Genomic DNA, 17,842 nt, shown 5'->3' with positions numbered 1-17,842 from the left:
AACAGCTTTTTTCCCCCTTCCACCAGGTTGGTTGGTATATTCACACTTGAATCAGAAGTCATGTAGATAAAACCTTTCACCTATCAACAAGGAGAGTCTTTGTTTTGAGAACAACCTGTTTATTCTGAATAAGGTTCGCCATTGAACAACGGCATTCTTTGTTTTGTTCTGTTGATCTTACACTCACACACTTCACACACACACACACACACACACACACACACACACACACACACACACACACACACACACACACACACACACCCACTTGGGAATGTCACAGGCAGAGTTTCCTGTTTCCCTGAGAGGTGTGGGCGGGAAAAACAGTCTTGCTTTTCTCTCAGGTAGGAGAGACGGCATAAATGACCTGCTGTGTAACTCTGGACAGCTCCAGATCAGCTTTTCAACGAGGTGAAGACTTTTCCTACCTTCCTTTTCTCTGTCCTTGCCTGCTGGTGAGTAACTTGTGTTTACTGATATTAAAACGATAGGTGTATTTAGACACACCTGTAATTTCGAGGCTTGTTTCAGCTTAACCAGGCTTTCAGATGAACAACAACAACTACTTCTTCTTCTTTTGTACTTTCTGTTGTACAAACCTTCTACTTCTGTTTTTGGGAATTTCCTTCTCATTCAGCCAGATTAGCAGATACACCAATCAGCTATAACATTAAAACCACTGACAGGTGAAGTGAATTACACTGATTATCTCATTACAATGGCATCTGTCAAGGGGTGGGATATATTAGGCAGCAAGAGTAGAGCCAGTTTTTGAAGTTGATGTGTTGGAAGCAGGAAAAATGGGCAAATGTCAGGATCTGAGTGACTTTGACAAGGGCCAAATTGTGATGGCTAGATGACTGGGTCTGAGTAACGGTGAGCCAGCGACAGGGTCATGGGTGTCGAAGACTCATTGATTCGGATGGGGCACGAAGGAGTAGCCCATATGGTCCAGTCCTACAGAAGAGCTACTGTAGCACAAACTGCTGAAAAAAAGTTAATGCTTATAATAAGATGGAACAATATGGGATCAGGGGAGTTGTATTAAATTGGATAAGAAGTTATTTGAGCAACAGGACACAATTTGTGAAGTTGGGTGACTGTGTCAACTCGTTTGAATATTGCTTGTGGTGTCCCCCAGGGACCCCCATATTGGGTCCTAAACTGTTCAGCCTTTATATAAATGATATGTGCAATGTATCTAAGATATTTAAGATGGTATTATTTGCAGATGACACGAATATGTTTTGTTTTGGAACAAATTTACATGCGTTAGAAAACATAATCTCTTCAGAATTGTGCAGGTTAAAAAGTTGGTTTGATCGAAATAAATTATCATTAAATCTGTCTAAAACAAAAATCATGTTATTTAATAATTATAAAATAAGGCAATAAATGTACATTGAAAGAGTTTCTAATAATACATTTCTTGGGGTAATAATAGACGATAGAATTACTTGGAAATCACATATAAAATACATACTAATTAAACTATCAAGAAGCATATCTGTGTTGAGTAAAGCTAAGCACATCCTGGACTATAATTCACTCCACATTCTTTACTGTTCCCTGGTTTTACCGTACTTAAATTACTGCTCAGTGGTGTGGGGAAATACGTATAAATGCTCACTTCATGCAATAACTATACTTCAAAAAAGAGCTATAAGAATAAGTCATAGTGCTGGCTACTGAGATCATACTAATTCACTATTCTTAAATTCAAAATGTTTAAAATTCAGGGATATTATAGAATATAAAACTGCCTTAAAAATGTACAAAGTAAGGAATTATAAAGTACCAAGGAATATCCAAACAATGTTCTCGGATAGAGAGGGGGGCTATAATTTTAGGGAGAAATTGAAATTTAAAACTCGCAGTGCTAGGACAACGTTAAAAATGTTCAGTATCTGTATTTGTGGAGTAAAGCTATGGAACAGTTTAAATGTGGAGCTGATGAAATGTACAACTATAAACCAGTTCAAAGAAAGGTATAAGGAACAGATCTTTATGAGGTATAGGGAGGAGGAATTACAATAACATTCTATTGATAATATAAGTGTACAGTGGTGCTTGAAAGTTTGTGAACCTTTTAGAATTTTCTATATTTCTGCATAAATATGACCTAAAACATCATCAGATTTTCACACAAGTCCTAAAAGTAGATCAAGAGAACCCAGTTAAACAAATGAGACAAGAATATTATACTTGGTAATTTATTTATTGAGGAAAATTATCCTATATTACATATCTGTGAGTGGCAAAAGTATGTGAACCTTTGCTTTCGGTATCTGGTGTGACCCCCTTGTGCAGCAATAACTGCAACTAAATGTTTCCGGTAACTGTTGATCAGTCCTGCACACCGGCTTGGAGGAATTTTAGCCCATTCCTCCGTACAGAACAGCTTCAACTCTGGGATGTTGGTGGGTTTCCTCACATGAACTGCTCGCTTCAGGTCCTTCCACAACATTTCCATTGGATTAAGGTCAGAACTTTGACTTGGCCATTCCAAAACATTAACTTTATTCTTCTTTAACCATTCTCTGGTAGAGCGACTTGTGTGCTTAGGATCATTGTCTTGCTGCATGACCCACCTTCTCTTGAGATTCAGTTCATGGACAGATGTCCTGACATTTTCCTTTAGAATTCGCTGGTATAATTCAGAATTCATTGTTCCATCAATGATGGCAAGCCGTCCTGGCCCAGATGCAGCAAAACAGGCCCAAACCATGATACTACCACCACCATGTTTCACAGATGGGATAAGGTTCTTATGCTGGAATGCAGTGTTTTCCTTTCTTCAAACATAACGCTTCTCATTTAAACCAAAAAGTTCTATTTTGGTCTCATCCGTCCACAAAACATTTTTCCAATAGCATTCTGGCTTGTCCACGTGATCTTTAGCAAACTGCAGACAAACAGCAGTGTTCTTTTTGGAGAGCATTGCCTTTCTCCTTGCAGCCCTGCCATGCAAACCATTGTTGTTCAGTGTTCTCCTGATGGTGGACTCATGAACATTAACATTAGCCAATGTGAGAGAGGCCTTCAGTTGCTTAGAAGTTACCCTGGGGTCCTTTGTGACCTCACCGACTATTACACACCTCGCTCTTGGAGTGATCTTTGTTGGTCAACCACTCCTGGGGAGGGTAACAATGGTCTTGAATTTCCTCCATTTGTACACAATCTGTCTGACTGTGGATTGGTGGAGTCCAAACTCTTTAGAGATGGTTTTGTAACCTTTTCCAGCCTGATGAGCATCAACAACGCTTTTTCTGAGGCCCTCAGAAATATCCTTTGTTCGTGCCATGATACACTTCCACAAACATGTGTTGTGAAGATCAGACTTTGATAGATCCCTGTTCTTTAAATAAAACAGGGTGCCCACTCACACCTGATTGTCATCCCATTGATTGAAAACACCTGACTCTAATTTCACCTTCAAATGAACTGCTAATCCTAGAGGTTCATATACTTTTGCCACTCACAGATATGTAATATTGGATCATTTTCCTCAATAAATAAATGACCAAGTATAATATTTTTGTCTCATTTGTTTAACTGGGTTCTCTTTATCTACTTTTAGGACTTGTGTGAAAATCTGATGATGTTTTAGGTCATATTTATGCAGAAATATAGAAAATTCTAAAGGGTTCACAAACTTTCAAGCACCACTGTGTATATGTGTGTATGGGTATGTACGGATATTTATATCATAATGAGTATTGTGTATATATATATATATATATATATATATATATGGGGCGGCACGGTGGTGTAGTGGTTAGCGCTGTCGCCTCACAGCAAGAAGGTCCGGGTTCGAGCCCCGTGGCCGGTGAGGGCCTTTCTGTGCGGAGTTTGCATGTTCTCCCCGTGTCCGCATGGGTTTCCTCCGGGTGCTCTGGTTTCCCCCACAGTCCAAAGACATGCAGGTTAGGTTAACTGGTGACTCTAAATTGACTGTAGGTGTGAATGTGAGTGTGAATGGTTGTCTGTGTCTATGTGTCAGCCCTGTGATGACCTGGCGACTTGTCCAGGGTGTACCCCGCCTTTCACCCTTAGTCAGCTGGGATAGGCTCCAGCTTGCCTGCGACTCTGTAGAACAGGATAAAGCGGCTACAGATAATGAGATGAGAATTATATATATATATATAATGCATAATTATATGATGTATGGATATGTGTATAGTTATATGTACAGTATGTGTGTATATATGTATAACATAATAAGTATCTGTATATATGATTTGATTTGGTCTATATTATACCATGTTGGTATGTTTTCTTTTTTATTTGTTGCTTTTGTTTTCTTTTGTATATATAGTTTATTATGGTGGAAAGTGATGTTTGATTAGCGGTGGTATAGAGGGTTAGGATTTGATAAGTTATTTACTTCTTCCTAATCCTTTCTGAACATTATGATGTTATTGCCTTGTGGCTACGCTATTCTGTTTGTTCATGACAATGTTTTGATTCTTGTTTTTTTTTTCTCTTCTTTACTGTTCGGAATCAATCAATCAATCAATCAATCAATCAATCAATCAATCAATCAATCAATCAATCAATCAATCAATCAATCTTTCTGTTTTAGCCAGCATTAACTTTCTCAGCAGTAGCTCTTCTGTAGGACTGGACCATATGGGCCAGCCTTCAACACCCATGACTCTGTCACTGATTGTCCTTCCTTGGACCACTTTTGGTAGGTACTAACCACTGCAATCAAAAATGACTTGTATGCATTCTTCCCCCCTACTCAAGCTGCTTACCAACCTGGCAGAGGAACCATAGAACAGATCTTTGCTCTTGAACAAATAATCGAGAAATCCATAGAATTCAACAAACCAGTATATACAGTATATGCTTCATAGACTTCTCCAAAGCGTTTGATAGTGTGAAGCTTCCATGTCTATGGAAATTTCTTGAAAGCACCAGAATCAACAAGAGATACATAAACCTACTAAAACTCACCTACGATAATTCAAAAGCATTCATCAAGACTGATATTGGCACCTCCAGATCTGTCAATATCTTTAAAGGAGTGAAACAAAGTGATGTACTCTCAGCTATACTCTTCTGCATTGTAATCGCTGCAATACTCTCTAAAACTGAAGATGAATGTCAATCTGGATTCTCAATCGGCAGTCATCTTTTCTCCAATCTCAGCTACGCTGATGATATTTCTGGAATAAATGAATCCTGTCAGGACTTACAATCTTTTGTTAACTCTCTTGCTAAACATGCTACAGAAGCTGGACTTTCTATCAACATATCAGAAACAGACTGCATGACAACAGACAAATCTAATCCAGACCTCAACCTTACAATATATGGCAAACCAGTAAAGCAAGTTTCTGAATTCATCTACCTCGGACACAAACTCTCTTCAAAAAACGACGGAATGATAGCTGTGAACCATAGAATCGGACTTGGTTGGGCTGCTTTTGATAAGAACAAAATTGGACTAACTTCAAGACGGATCCCATACCACATAAAATCAAGCATCTACAACACCTATGTTCTTGCTGTAGTTTTATATGGACTAGAATGTGTCAACTAGACTTCTGCTGCACTACAGAAACTAGAAGTCTTTCAAAATCACGTAATGCGACTTATGACTAACATCAAACTCTCAGACCATGTCAAAATTGAAGATTTTAGACAAATAACCCAACTGTCACTAATCTCCTCTGTCATCAAAAGTAAAGTACTCAAACTGGCCACATAAAACGAACAGATCGTGGCGTCAGCAAGATCTGTTTGGAAGGCATGATTAATGGAAAGAGAAACAGGGGTCAACAACCTAAGAGATGGAGAGATAACATCACAGCGTGGACAGGTCTTGATATAAATCCTCTGAACGCTCTTGCCAAAGATCGAGATCTATGGAAGCAACTAACTCATGTTAGTGCACATTCTGCCGCAGGCGGAGATAGCGGTTAATGATGAACCACTGCATACTGGGAACACGCCACAAGATGTGCCATTTTGGAGATGCTCAGACCCACTCATCTAGCCATCACAATTTGGCCCTTGTCAAAGTCCCTCAGATCCTTACACTTGTCCATTTTTCCTGCTTCCAACGCATCAACTTCAAGAACTCCCTGTTGCCGCTTAATATATCCCACCCCTTGACAGATGCCATTGTAATGAGATAATCAATGTTATTCACTTCACCTGTCAGTGGTTTTAATGTTACGGCTGATTGGTATATATACTGCATACTGAAGTGCATTAAGATGTATATTGGAGCATAGTTTATTGCTGTCATTTTAGATTCTGAGAAGAGATTCGGTCTTCTAGAGACAGAGTCATGCTGTACACTGAGCTTATCCAGTTATGGGACAAAGCTGTACGAGCCGTGGATAACCGAGACTGGTACGGTGCTCTTGGCAAGCTCATTCAGATCTCTGAGCCCACGTCTCGCACTCTGTTCGTCACCGCGTCTGTCCACCTCGCCCTGGGCCAGGTTGAAGAAGCGATAAAAGTGAGACTCTCAAAACCACAGACTTTTAAGCGAAAAGGAAACTACTTCTTGTAGCGTGAGATTAATTTACTTCAGGGTGTAACTGATGTTTTAGGCTCTGGATCGGGTTATTGCCAAGGATGAGAGGCTTGCTGTGGGCTTTTTCCAAAGGGCTGCAGTGCACATGATGGCAGGAAGGTAAGATCAGTTTAAACCAGCAGAGATAGAAGCTTTAACAGTGAGGGATTGGTCATGATAAACTCTCACCAATTCCTGCTGGTTGAAGCTTTATTTTTTTAGAAGAGACACTTATTGTTTTATTGTACGAATACAGCATATCCAGCATCATCAACTTTCGTCATACATTACATCTCTCTCTCTCACTCTCTCACAGACTGGACGAGGCTCTCGGCGACTGCATTTCAGCACAGACGCACATGAGAACCAATGCCGTCATTGACTACAAACAACTGGGACTGCGCTATAGACTCTACAGCTGGCAGGTTCGAATTCCTGTAGTTTTGCCTTTATGGCATTTACATCGTTGTTACATCCACACATGGTCATTTGCCAGATAGCTAAAGACACAACACTACAAATTACCTGGAAAACCAGAAGGTCTCATAACCTGAAGGATTGCCATGAACTCCAATTTCATTGCTGGTAAATAATTACCACATGCAATGAGTGGCATTTTTTTCCAGCAAAGTTTTATTATAAGCCAATGTTTGTTCACATATGCAATCTTTTCTTAAGCAATGTGTATTTTTGGCAAATTTTCCCACAAATAACATTTGAGGAAGCATCCTCTAGAGAGAAGAACAGTGCTGTGCCTCCTCGTTGTAACGTCTAACAAGCTTGGAGGAACTTGTAGAGCATCTTGGACTCTCCTCCAAGCAGAACACATATTATTAGCTTTCATTTTCATTTTAGATCACCATTTTAGCTCAAATCCAGCGGCTAAAATGGTCATTACAATGGTCAAAATGGTTATTTTGTGTCCCTGCAAACATTTCTGTGTTTGTTTGGAATCATTATATCATTGAAAGGTCCATCTCCAGCCAGGTCTGAACCTCCTGGCAGAGGCAAACAGGTTTGGGGCTAAAATATCATGGTGCTTAGAAGAATTCCTGGTGCCATCCATTGTTATTGATTCCTTGGACCAATAGACAGTAGACGAAGCAGTACAAAAGCATCAGTGATCAATGTCCATATTTTACAATGGGTTTTGGGGACTTTCTCTGTATGCAGTCCTCCTTTTCTCACCAATCATGGTTATGATTTTAATAGCCCAAAAGTACAATTTTGGTCTTATCTGAGCACAATATAAAATTCCAATTGGATTTCCAATGGTGCGAAAGTTTGTACGTTGTGCTCAGAAAGAGTTTCTATCATGGAGTCCTTGCAGCTGGTTTCTTATAGTTGATTTTGGTTGGTTTCCCAAAGGTGAACGGTTTTACATGTGCCCAAATCCCAACGAAACAGGAATCAACTGTTCAGTGATTTCCCAAAGATTGGACTACATATATATATATATATATATATATATATATATATATATATATATGGGCGGCACGGTGGTGTAGTGGTTAGCGCTGTCACCTCACAGCAAGAAGGTCCTGGGTTCGAGCCCCGTGGCTGGCGAGGGCCTTTCTGTGTGGAGTTTGCATGTTCTCCCCGTGTCCGCGTGGGTTTCCTCCGGGTGCTCCAGTTTCCCCCACAGTCCAAAGACATGCAGGTTAGGTTAACTGGTGACTCTAAATTGACCGTAGGTGTGAATGTGAGTGTGAATGGTTGTCTGTGTCTATGTGTCAGCCCTGTGATGACCTGGCGACTTGTCCAGGGTGTACCCCGCCTTTCGCCCGTAGTCAGCTGGGATAGGCTCCAGCTTGCCTGCGACCCTGTAGAACAGGATAAAGCGGCTAGAGATAATGAGATGAGATTATATATATATATATATAAATATACACACACACACACACACACACACACACATTTTCAAAAACATCAATAAATCCAAAAGCACAACTCTATGATAAAAAAGGACATTGAACTAGAGGAGAGTCCAAGATCATCTACGAGTTTGATCATCTCCAAATTCTTTAGACATTACAGGAAGAGATTAGAAGTGTCATTTTTTTCTGGGGAAAGGCCTCGTCCAAGAGTTATTGGGGTGCCAGTACTTTTAACACGGTCGTTTTGCCAAAAATGGACTACTTAAACAACCTTGTTGGGGGGGGGGGGGGGGATGTTAAAATTAGAGATGCCACTGATCTGATACCAGCAAAACATGGTGGATCAGATTTCTGAGAGAAAAAAAAGAATAATTAATTGGAAAGGAATTGAGAAAATTTGGAATTGGGTTTGGAAATTTTTATGTTTTTTTTTTTTGGAACTGGAAACTGGGTACTTTATATTTCTTATTTTAGCAACGAAAGAGATTTTTGCATGAAAGCTGCAGTTTTGTGGAAATCATTCTTTTAGCTATGAATGTTTTCCTATATTTTTTTAAGTTTAAAAAAATTTTTTTTTCAGCTCAGACGTCTCATCTCATCTCATTATCTCTAGCCGCTTTATCCTTCTACAGGGTCGCAGGCAAGCTGGAGCCTATCCCAGCTGACTACGGGCGAAAGGCGGGGTACACCCTGGACAAGTCGCCAGGTCATCACAGGGCTGACACATAGACACAGACAACCATTCACACTCACATTCACACCTACGCTCAATTTAGAGTCACCAGTTAACCTAACCTGCATGTCTTTGGACTGTGGGGGAAACCGGAGCACCCGGAAGAAACCCACGCGTACAACATGCAAACTCCACACAGAAAGGCCCTCGCCGGCCCCAGGGCTCGAACCCAGGACCTTCTTGCTGTGAGGCGACAGCGCTAACCACTACACCACCGTGCCGCCCAGCTCAGACGTTTTTAAAGAAAACATTTAAAATGGGTGTGGTTATCAGCTGATATTAAAGATTTCAGCTTCAGTACCGGTACTGGAATAGAAAAAGTGGCATCGTATCATCACGAGAGATAAATAAAAATAAAACTATACTGCATCCAAAATGTTTAAAAGTCTGAATATGGCATTACTTGAGTTAGTCATTAATGCTAAGTTTCAGGAAGTGTTCTAATAATTCTGGAGCTGACTGTAGGTGACTCATCTGTGATTTATAATTTCCTCATATATTCAGCTCTTTCTTTCTAAGCTAATCTAATCTATCCATCCTTGCCCGAATGTCCAAGGAAATTGCTCACATTCTCTCATTTTCCTTATCAACAGTGGTCTTGGTTTCACTTGTCAGCACCGTTCTTCTCTGACTTATGCAATGTCAGATCCAGTGCTGGGGGAAGATTAGACATATCAGACATTCCTCATTTGCAAAGAAGAGCGTTCCTCAGCCCAAACAGGTGGAACGACTTCAGATATCCAGTGTATCTGGATGAAAAATATCTGCGTGTCTTTTTGCTGATTCATAAGCAGAATGACTGGATTCTGTTGTTCATTGAAAGGAGAGCAGTGCTGGGAGTTTTGTGGTTTATATCCTGCTTCCTGGTTTGTGAAGGAATGGAATTTCTGCTTACACACAGACCCGTACAAATGTGGCTACTTGAGAAAACGTGTTGCCATTATTAAACACATTGTGTTCACAGGAGACGTGACAAGCTGTACGTTGTACTATTACAGAGAGATAATAAGATCAAGCAACAGTACAGCAATACGTGTGTGTGTGTGTGTGTGTGTGTGGGGTCTGACAGGTTCTCTATAATGCAGCAGCTGTGCACTGTAGACTAAAACAGTGGAATAAAGCAGCAGAGATCCTCCAGGCTGCTTTACAGGAGGGAGGAGAAAGAGGAGGTCAAGTCGACGCAGCCCTGCAGAGTGTAGCGGTAAGAACGCTCATACAGTATACTGATATTACATAACATTACTGCCATTTAGCAAACGCTCTTATCCAGAGCGACATACAACATACCCAGAGCAGCCTGAGGAGCAGTTGGGGGTTAGGTGCCTTGCTCAAGGGCACTTCAGCCATTCCGGCTGGTCTAGGGAATCAAACCGGTGACCTTTTGGTCCCAAAGCTGCTTCTCTAGCCTTTAGGCCATGGCTTCCCCATGATATATTGATATTACATGCTGTTAGAGGGTTTAAAAGTCTGAATTAACATTCAAGAACTCATTATACATATACACCCACTGGCCACTTTATTAGGAATATCTATACACCTGCTTATGCACTAAGCTTCACCTGTCCAGTATCGGTCATCCTGTGGCCTCAGATTCCTGTTCTTAGCTCACAGGAGTGGAACCTGATGTGGTCTTCTGCTGTGGTATCCAGGAACAATACATTAGAAGATGGATATTCTAGATTAAGCTATCAGACGTTACATATAAAAGGCCAAAATTCTCTAAACAGCACACTATACAATGAATACGGCATGATTTTGGACATGCAGGTACGGTAATCACCCGCTTTGCTCTGTTGTGTGTGTGTTAGAAGAGGGAGCTGATCGCACCTCTCCTGGTCCCAGAGGGAGTGGTGTTCCGGCCCAGGAAACAGGACGTGGAGGAGCTTCAGCCCAGAGACTTCCTGGGCAAAGCGGAGGTACATATCACTAAAATAGTAGCCAGTCTCTTTCCCTAAACAGCTTTGAGAAACTAAAGTGGGCAGTGATTGTATATTTTATTTATTGTATTGTTTTCTTCTTCAAGGTCATCATTTCTGACATCCCGAATGATGACTTTGGTGGTTTTGAGCCTCTTAGGTTGCAGGTACGGATATAATTTTTACAATATTTTTAAATTTGATGAATTATAAATGAAGCTGAATCCATACTAGGAGTAGATCTAAGCAGTTATGGGTTTTGCTCAAAGGGTTGACAAGCGCTCAGAAAATAAAGTGCATTATTGTACCTTTAGTACAACCCCGATTCCAAAAAAGTTGGGACAAAGTACAAATTGTAAATAAAAACGGAATGCAATGATGTGGAAGTTTCAAAATTCCATATTTTATTCAGAATAGAACATAGATGACATGTCAAATGTTTAAACTGAGAAAATGTATCATTTAAAGAGAAAAATTAGGTGATTTTAAATTTCATGACAACAACACATCTCAAAAAAGTTGGGACAAGTCCATGTTTACCACTGTGAGACATCCCCTTTTCTCTTTACAACAGTCTGTAAACGTCTGGGGACTGAGGAGACAAGTTGCTCAAGTTTAGGGATAGGAATGTTAACCCCTTCTTGTCTAATGTAGGATTCTAGTTGCTCAACTGTCTTAGGTATTTTTTGTCGTATCTTCCGTTTTATGATGCACCAAATGTTTTCTATGGGTGAAAGATCTGGACTGCAGGCTGGCCAGTTCAGTACCCGGACCCTTCTTCTACGCAGCCATGATGCTGTAATTGATGCAGTATGTGGTTTGGCATTGTCATGTTGGAAAATGCAAGGTCTTCCCTGAAAGAGACGTCGTCTGGATGGGAGCATATGTTGCTCTAGAACCTGGATATACCTTTCAGCATTGATGGTGTCTTTCCAGATGTGTAAGCTGCCCATGCCACACGCACTAATGCAACCCCATACCTTCAGAGATGTAGGCTTCTGAACTGAGCGCTGATAACAACTTGGGTCGTCCTTCTCCTCTTTAGTCCGAATGACACAGCGTCCCTGATTTCCATAAAGAACTTCAAATTTTGATTCATCTGACCACAAAACAGTTTTCCACTTTGCCACAGTCCATTTTAAATGAGGCTTGGCCCAGAGAAGACGTCTGCGCTTCTGGATCATGTTTAGATACAGCTTCTTCTTTGAACTATAGAGTTTTAGCTGGCAACGGCGGATGGCACGGTGAATTGTGTTCACAGATAATGTTCTCTGGAAATATTCCTGAGCCCATTTTGTGATTTCCAATACAGAAGCATGCCTGTATGTGATGCAGTGCCGTCTAAGGGCCCAAAGATCACGGGCACCCAGTATGGTTTTCCGGCCTTGACCCTTACGCACAGAGATTCTTCCAGATTCTCTGAATCTTTTGATGATATTATGCACTGTAGATGATGACATGTTCAAACTCTTTGCAATTTTACACTGTCGAACTCCTTTCTGATATTGCTCCACTATTTGTCGGCGCAGAATTAGGGGGATTGGTGATCCTCTTCCCATCTTTACTTCTGAGAGCCGCTGCCACTCCAAGATGCTCTTTTTATACCCAGTCATGTTAATGACCTATTGCCAATTGACCTAATGAGTTGCAATTTGGTCCTCCAGCTGTTCCTTTTTTGTACCTTTAACTTTTCCAGCCTCTTATTGCCCCTGTCCCAACTTTTTTGAGATGTGCTGCTGTCATGAAATTTCAAATGAGCCAATATTTGGCATGAAATTTCAAAATGTCTCACTTTCGACATTTGATATGTTGTTTATGTTCTATTGTGAATACAATATCAGTTTTTGAGATTTGTAAATTATTGCATTCCGTTTTTATTTACAATTTGTACTTTGTCCCAACTTTTTTGGAATCGGGGTTGTAGTACAATGGCTTATCACTGGGGCAGGACCCGCTAAGATGTTTATTTGTACCCTTTATATACTGCTTGGGAAGATGCATGTACCTTTGTGGCCCTAGAAAGCTACACATAATTACCTTGAGGTCCAATAATAAGCCCTATGGGGTACATTAGTGTAGATTGTACCTTGGAGAAAAGAAATGGACTCCTACTGACAGTGCAGGAACTCTGTGGCAGTCCTGAGAACCTTCTGGTCAGTAATACTGAACCATAACTACTGAACCAACCAGTGTTGTAGTCGAGTCACTAAACCTCAAGTCCGAGTCCAGTCTCGAGTCCCCAGTGTTCAATTTTGAGTCAAGTCCAAGTCAAATTTTGAGTCGAGTCTGAGTCGAGTCCACTATTAATCCAAGTTGAGTCTGACACAAATGACACAGCTGTCACACACACGCACACTCTCTAAAACATATTAATAGCTTTGAGTAGTGTGAAGATGTATGTCCCATACCATAGCCTACAATAAATTCACAAAAAAGATGTCTTCTATCAGGAATATTTAGGAAAAGCTGGTGGCACTAATATTAAGCATTCATGTCAGATAAAAAGCTTGCTCATCGCTCAGCAAGCCCTGCTATCATCAGGGCAAATAATATGAGAGAGGGTTAACACTAGCTAGTTCATCGGTCAGCAAGCAAGCCCTGCTATCAACAGAGCAATGAACATAGGATCCGTGGTCCTGTTGAACCTCACCTTAGATTCAATCAGAATGGATTTCGGGAAGGCAGATCTACAGTGAGCCACATCCTGGCACTACGCCTCATCCTTGAAGAAGTACAGAAGAACAATCTCAGCAGTCATCACATTCTGAGACTTCAAGAAGGCTTTTGATTCCATCCAGCGTGACAAAATGTTCAAGATCCTAAAAGCGTACGGTATCCTACCGAAGTTGCTTAGTGCCATCAGAGCAATGTACACCAACACTAGAGCCAGAGTTGTCACTGCTGATGGCATTTCCGGTGAGTTCAAGATCACCACAGGCGTGCTCCAAGGGGACACACTCACTCCATTCTTGTTTGTGATGGTTCTTGACTATGCTCTCAGGAAAGCCATTGATGGGAAAAAAAACTGAGCTTGGTCTTATGCTCACTCCCCGAATATCACGAAGGTACCCTCTGAAGGTGCTTACAGATCTGGACTTTGTCGATGACATTGCCTTGCTCTCTGATGACATCCTGCAGGCCCAGGAACTGCTGCTACATACTGTATAGAAGAAGAGTGTAATGAAGTTGGACTCTTTGTCAACGACCAGAAAACCAAAGTTATGACCTGCAATATTCCCCTCACAGCTTCACCTAGGACAAAAACTGGAAACCCGCTTGAGGTCATGAGCAATTTTAAATATCTCGGCTCATGGATTGGCTCCACCGAACATTACATGAAGATCTGAAAGGCTCTTGCGTGGAAGGCTCTTAATGACATGAGAGCTGTCTGGAAAGCCGCCATATCATGAGAACTCAAGATCAAGCTGTTCTGTGTAATGGTGGAATCCATACTCCTGTATGGTAGTGAGTGCTGGGCCCTGAACATCTCCTTCCAGAAGTTGCTGGATGGCTCATACACCCGCATGCTGCGTGTTGCCTTAAAGGGCTGATGACACGAACATGACTCTATGCAATTTCTTAAATAAACTATACAACATGGCAAACATGTTAGATTTCTGTTATAATTATGTGAAAAGAAGCTGTTGTTATGCGAATATCCAACTTTTAATTGCACAGCGCAAGAAAACTGGGTCCGTGGCTCGCGGCCATGTTGTGACGTCAGTGGAAGAACACGCTGCGGTTCATTGGCTGTTCTACTCTGGTTCTACTCAATGGAAATGGCGCATGAAAACGCTGGTGAACTCTCTAGTGCTTGCTCTTCCTCTTCTGGGAGTCTAGAATTGTGTTGATCTCTTCCGAATAGAATTTATGATAGCCTACCCTCTTTACCCTTTGCCTCTCGTTGCTAGGCGGCAGTTACATGAAAGCCGCAAGCTTTCACAAGCAAATACATGACTGATATCACGCCGACTTTATGATTACATTTATGATTATCATGTAGAATCTACAGCTCTACGTACCTTTATCTTATGTCGTTTCACAACACATGTTCTGACAGGAGGACTGTCTTTGGATCCAGCATAGCTACTAGTAGACCCCCTCCAGAATACTGGCAGTGCTGCCAGATTGGGAGGTTTCCCTCCCAGTTGGGCGGTTTCAAGTGCATTTTGGTGGGTTTTGAACATATTTTGGGCTGGAAAACTTCAGCAGTATCTGTTGCCAGATACTGCTGACGTTTTCCAGCCCAAAATATGTTCAAAACCCACCAAAATGCACTTGAAACCGCCCAACTGGGAGGGAAACCTCCCAATCTGGGAACACTGTGTAGGCACTGCTGATGGTAGTAACACACGTTTGTGCTGAACTGAACACCCAAGAAATTCTTTTAAGCTGGGAAGGGTGTCAAAACAATCCAAATTGAAGTGTTCAGAGCACAGGACAGATGTTGGTGAGGGCTCCCACTTGTCACGAGTGCGCCTGACTTGCCTCACCCACTTCGCATGCAGCTCGGGATCTCTGGGAAACTTGAATAAACTTACCCCATCCTTGTGGGTTTTGGAGCAAAAGCCGGCAACACAACGTGAAGGCATAATATATATATATATATATAAAATGTATAATAATGTATAATAATGACAAACTGAACACCTGTCGCATCAACAACAAACTGGTAAGTTAGGAAGAAGGTTCTTTCGCTGACGTCATATAGCTCCTCCTCCTCTTTCGTCTCCTGGGTGCTGCAGCCCTGTCAAATTTGCCCAGATAGCTGCGTTTTTTATCATAACTTGTAAAATAGGCGCCTTCGTGAATTAATATATGGATCATCGGGAATTACTTTTTATGTTAGAAAACATCGCCAAAGATGTCAAAAACGTGTCATCAGCACTTTAAACATCAGTTGGCAGGATCACATTCCCAACAAAGAGCTCTACAGTGACCTCCCAAAGATCTCTGACAAGGTGGCCTGGAAGAGGCTTGGCCTGGTGGGTCACTGCCTCAGGCACATGAGCTCCCCTCAAGTCAACTCATTCTGTGGGAGCCCACGCATGGACAACCACACAGCGTCCTGGTCATCCAGCGACTACACTAGTCGATACACTCATGAGGGACTTTGGGGTGGTCAACAATGCTGAGCTCGCTGCCTGCATGTCCGACCGCAGAGACTGGTCTTTGAGGTGTGCAGCTCGGCTGAGGCCACCTTAAGTAAGTAAGTAATGAACATAGTGTGTCACTAACTTCTCTGGGTGGAGTCTTGCCAAATGACAATTGAAGTTCGAGGTTGTCCCTGTCGTCTCCTCGATAGTTCTTCTACATATGGAACACAATCCAAGGGACGTTCTCTCCAGGCATTTTAGTGCCATTAATGTTAGTTTGTTCCTAAGAAAAAATATGAGTCCTTGTCTCCAATTTACGACTCCGAATGCAGTTAATGCACGAGTCCAAGTCATCAGTGCTCATGTCCAAGTCAAGTCACGTGTCCTTAAAATTAGGGCACAAGTTGGACTTGAGTACTACAAGCCTGGAACCATCACTGCCTCTCCTTCTGGCACTGCTATTACAGATCAGAAATGTTAATCCTTAACAGTCACCAGAAATTCATGACATATCACCATACTGGTAACTTAAACAAAATCTGATTGGAGAAAGAAAAACTAGCTCGTCTGAGTTTACTGTGTAAATATAACCTTTACCCAACATGATAACCATCTTCAGATTTCAGGCTCCGTCCCACTGATTGTGTGTGGCTTTGATTTACAGGATTATTAACGATAAGTTGCATCAAAGTGACTTTTTATTACACAACTATAACTTAGAAAAATATTACATGTTAATTACAGATATATACTGTAGGTACATTTGTTTATTGCAATTTTCCTCATGGTAAAAAATACCTAAAAATGGTGGAGTGGGCGGGGTCATCACTGATGCATGTGACTTTGGTTTCTCATACAGAAAACAAGAATGCTGAGGATAATAATTTTGTGAAGTTTGCTAATTTTGTCCTATCATTATTGCCATCCGTTGCAGAAACCTGGATATTACGAGCCACAGGTTGAAGAGGGCCAGTAAGTACACTCATCAACATGAGAATCTGAAGGACACTCCCTATTACTGAAAAGATTAAGATGGGAAAAAACCCACTGATCCCAGATGTACGCCATCCTGTAGGACTTCGTTCCATTTCAATTGGTCTAAAAAAAATTCTGCTTCTAACATACAGTACCAATCAAATGTTTGGACACCCCTACTCATTCATAGGTTTTTCTGTATTTTGATTCTGTATTTTCTACATCGTAGAACAATAATGAAGACATCAAAACTATGAAATAACAACAACAACAACAACAACAACAACAAAGTGTTCAATAAAATGTTTCAAATTTTAGATTCTTCAAAGTAGCCAGCACCTTGGTGATGTTTTGATGATGTTTTGCACATGATTGGCGTTATCTTAACCAGCATCATGAGGTAGTCACCAGGAATGCTTTTCAATTAACAGGTGTGCCTTGTCAAAAGTTAATTAGTGCAATTTCTTGCCTTCTTAATGCATTTGAGATCAAACAATAAATAGTAAATAATAAAAATACAGTAAACAGCCCTATTCCACAACTGTAGAACCGCTTAACTAAGTAAAGAGAAACGACATCCATTATTACTTTAAGACATGAAGTTTGTCAGCTATAGTTGACTGTTTGTTTTACTCAGGAGAGCTACCCAGAGTGGATGTACTGTAGAGCAGTTCCCACCTATAGGCAATTTAGAGTAGCTAGTTAACCTA

The 17,842-nt window shown here is 41.1% G+C and overlaps 1 protein-coding gene across 2 annotated transcripts in view; it reads left to right on the top strand.

Annotated features, from left to right (window-relative positions):
• Window positions 1–307: 307 nt before the first annotated feature.
• The window catches only part of noxa1 (NADPH oxidase activator 1), a 36,060-nt gene continuing 18,525 nt past the window's right edge, over window positions 308–17,842 (top strand). The window contains exons 1-8 of one of the 2 annotated variants that reach the window (XM_060907386.1): window positions 308–455; window positions 6,268–6,478; window positions 6,573–6,655; window positions 6,852–6,960; window positions 10,215–10,346; window positions 10,954–11,061; window positions 11,169–11,228; window positions 17,092–17,129. In XM_060907386.1, coding sequence (XP_060763369.1) covers window positions 6,305–6,478; window positions 6,573–6,655; window positions 6,852–6,960; window positions 10,215–10,346; window positions 10,954–11,061; window positions 11,169–11,228; window positions 17,092–17,129 — 704 coding nt within the window. In that variant the 5' untranslated portion in view covers window positions 308–455; window positions 6,268–6,304. The remainder of the gene's footprint in view (window positions 456–6,267; window positions 6,479–6,572; window positions 6,656–6,851; window positions 6,961–10,214; window positions 10,347–10,953; window positions 11,062–11,168; window positions 11,229–17,091; window positions 17,130–17,842) is intronic. The other variant, XM_060907387.1, reaches the window with a different exon arrangement.

The sequence above is a fragment of the Neoarius graeffei genome, chromosome 24 (assembly GCF_027579695.1).
Source record: "Neoarius graeffei isolate fNeoGra1 chromosome 24, fNeoGra1.pri, whole genome shotgun sequence".
NCBI lineage: Eukaryota > Metazoa > Chordata > Actinopteri > Siluriformes > Ariidae > Neoarius > Neoarius graeffei.
This window is presented reverse-complemented; position numbering and strand designations above follow the sequence as displayed.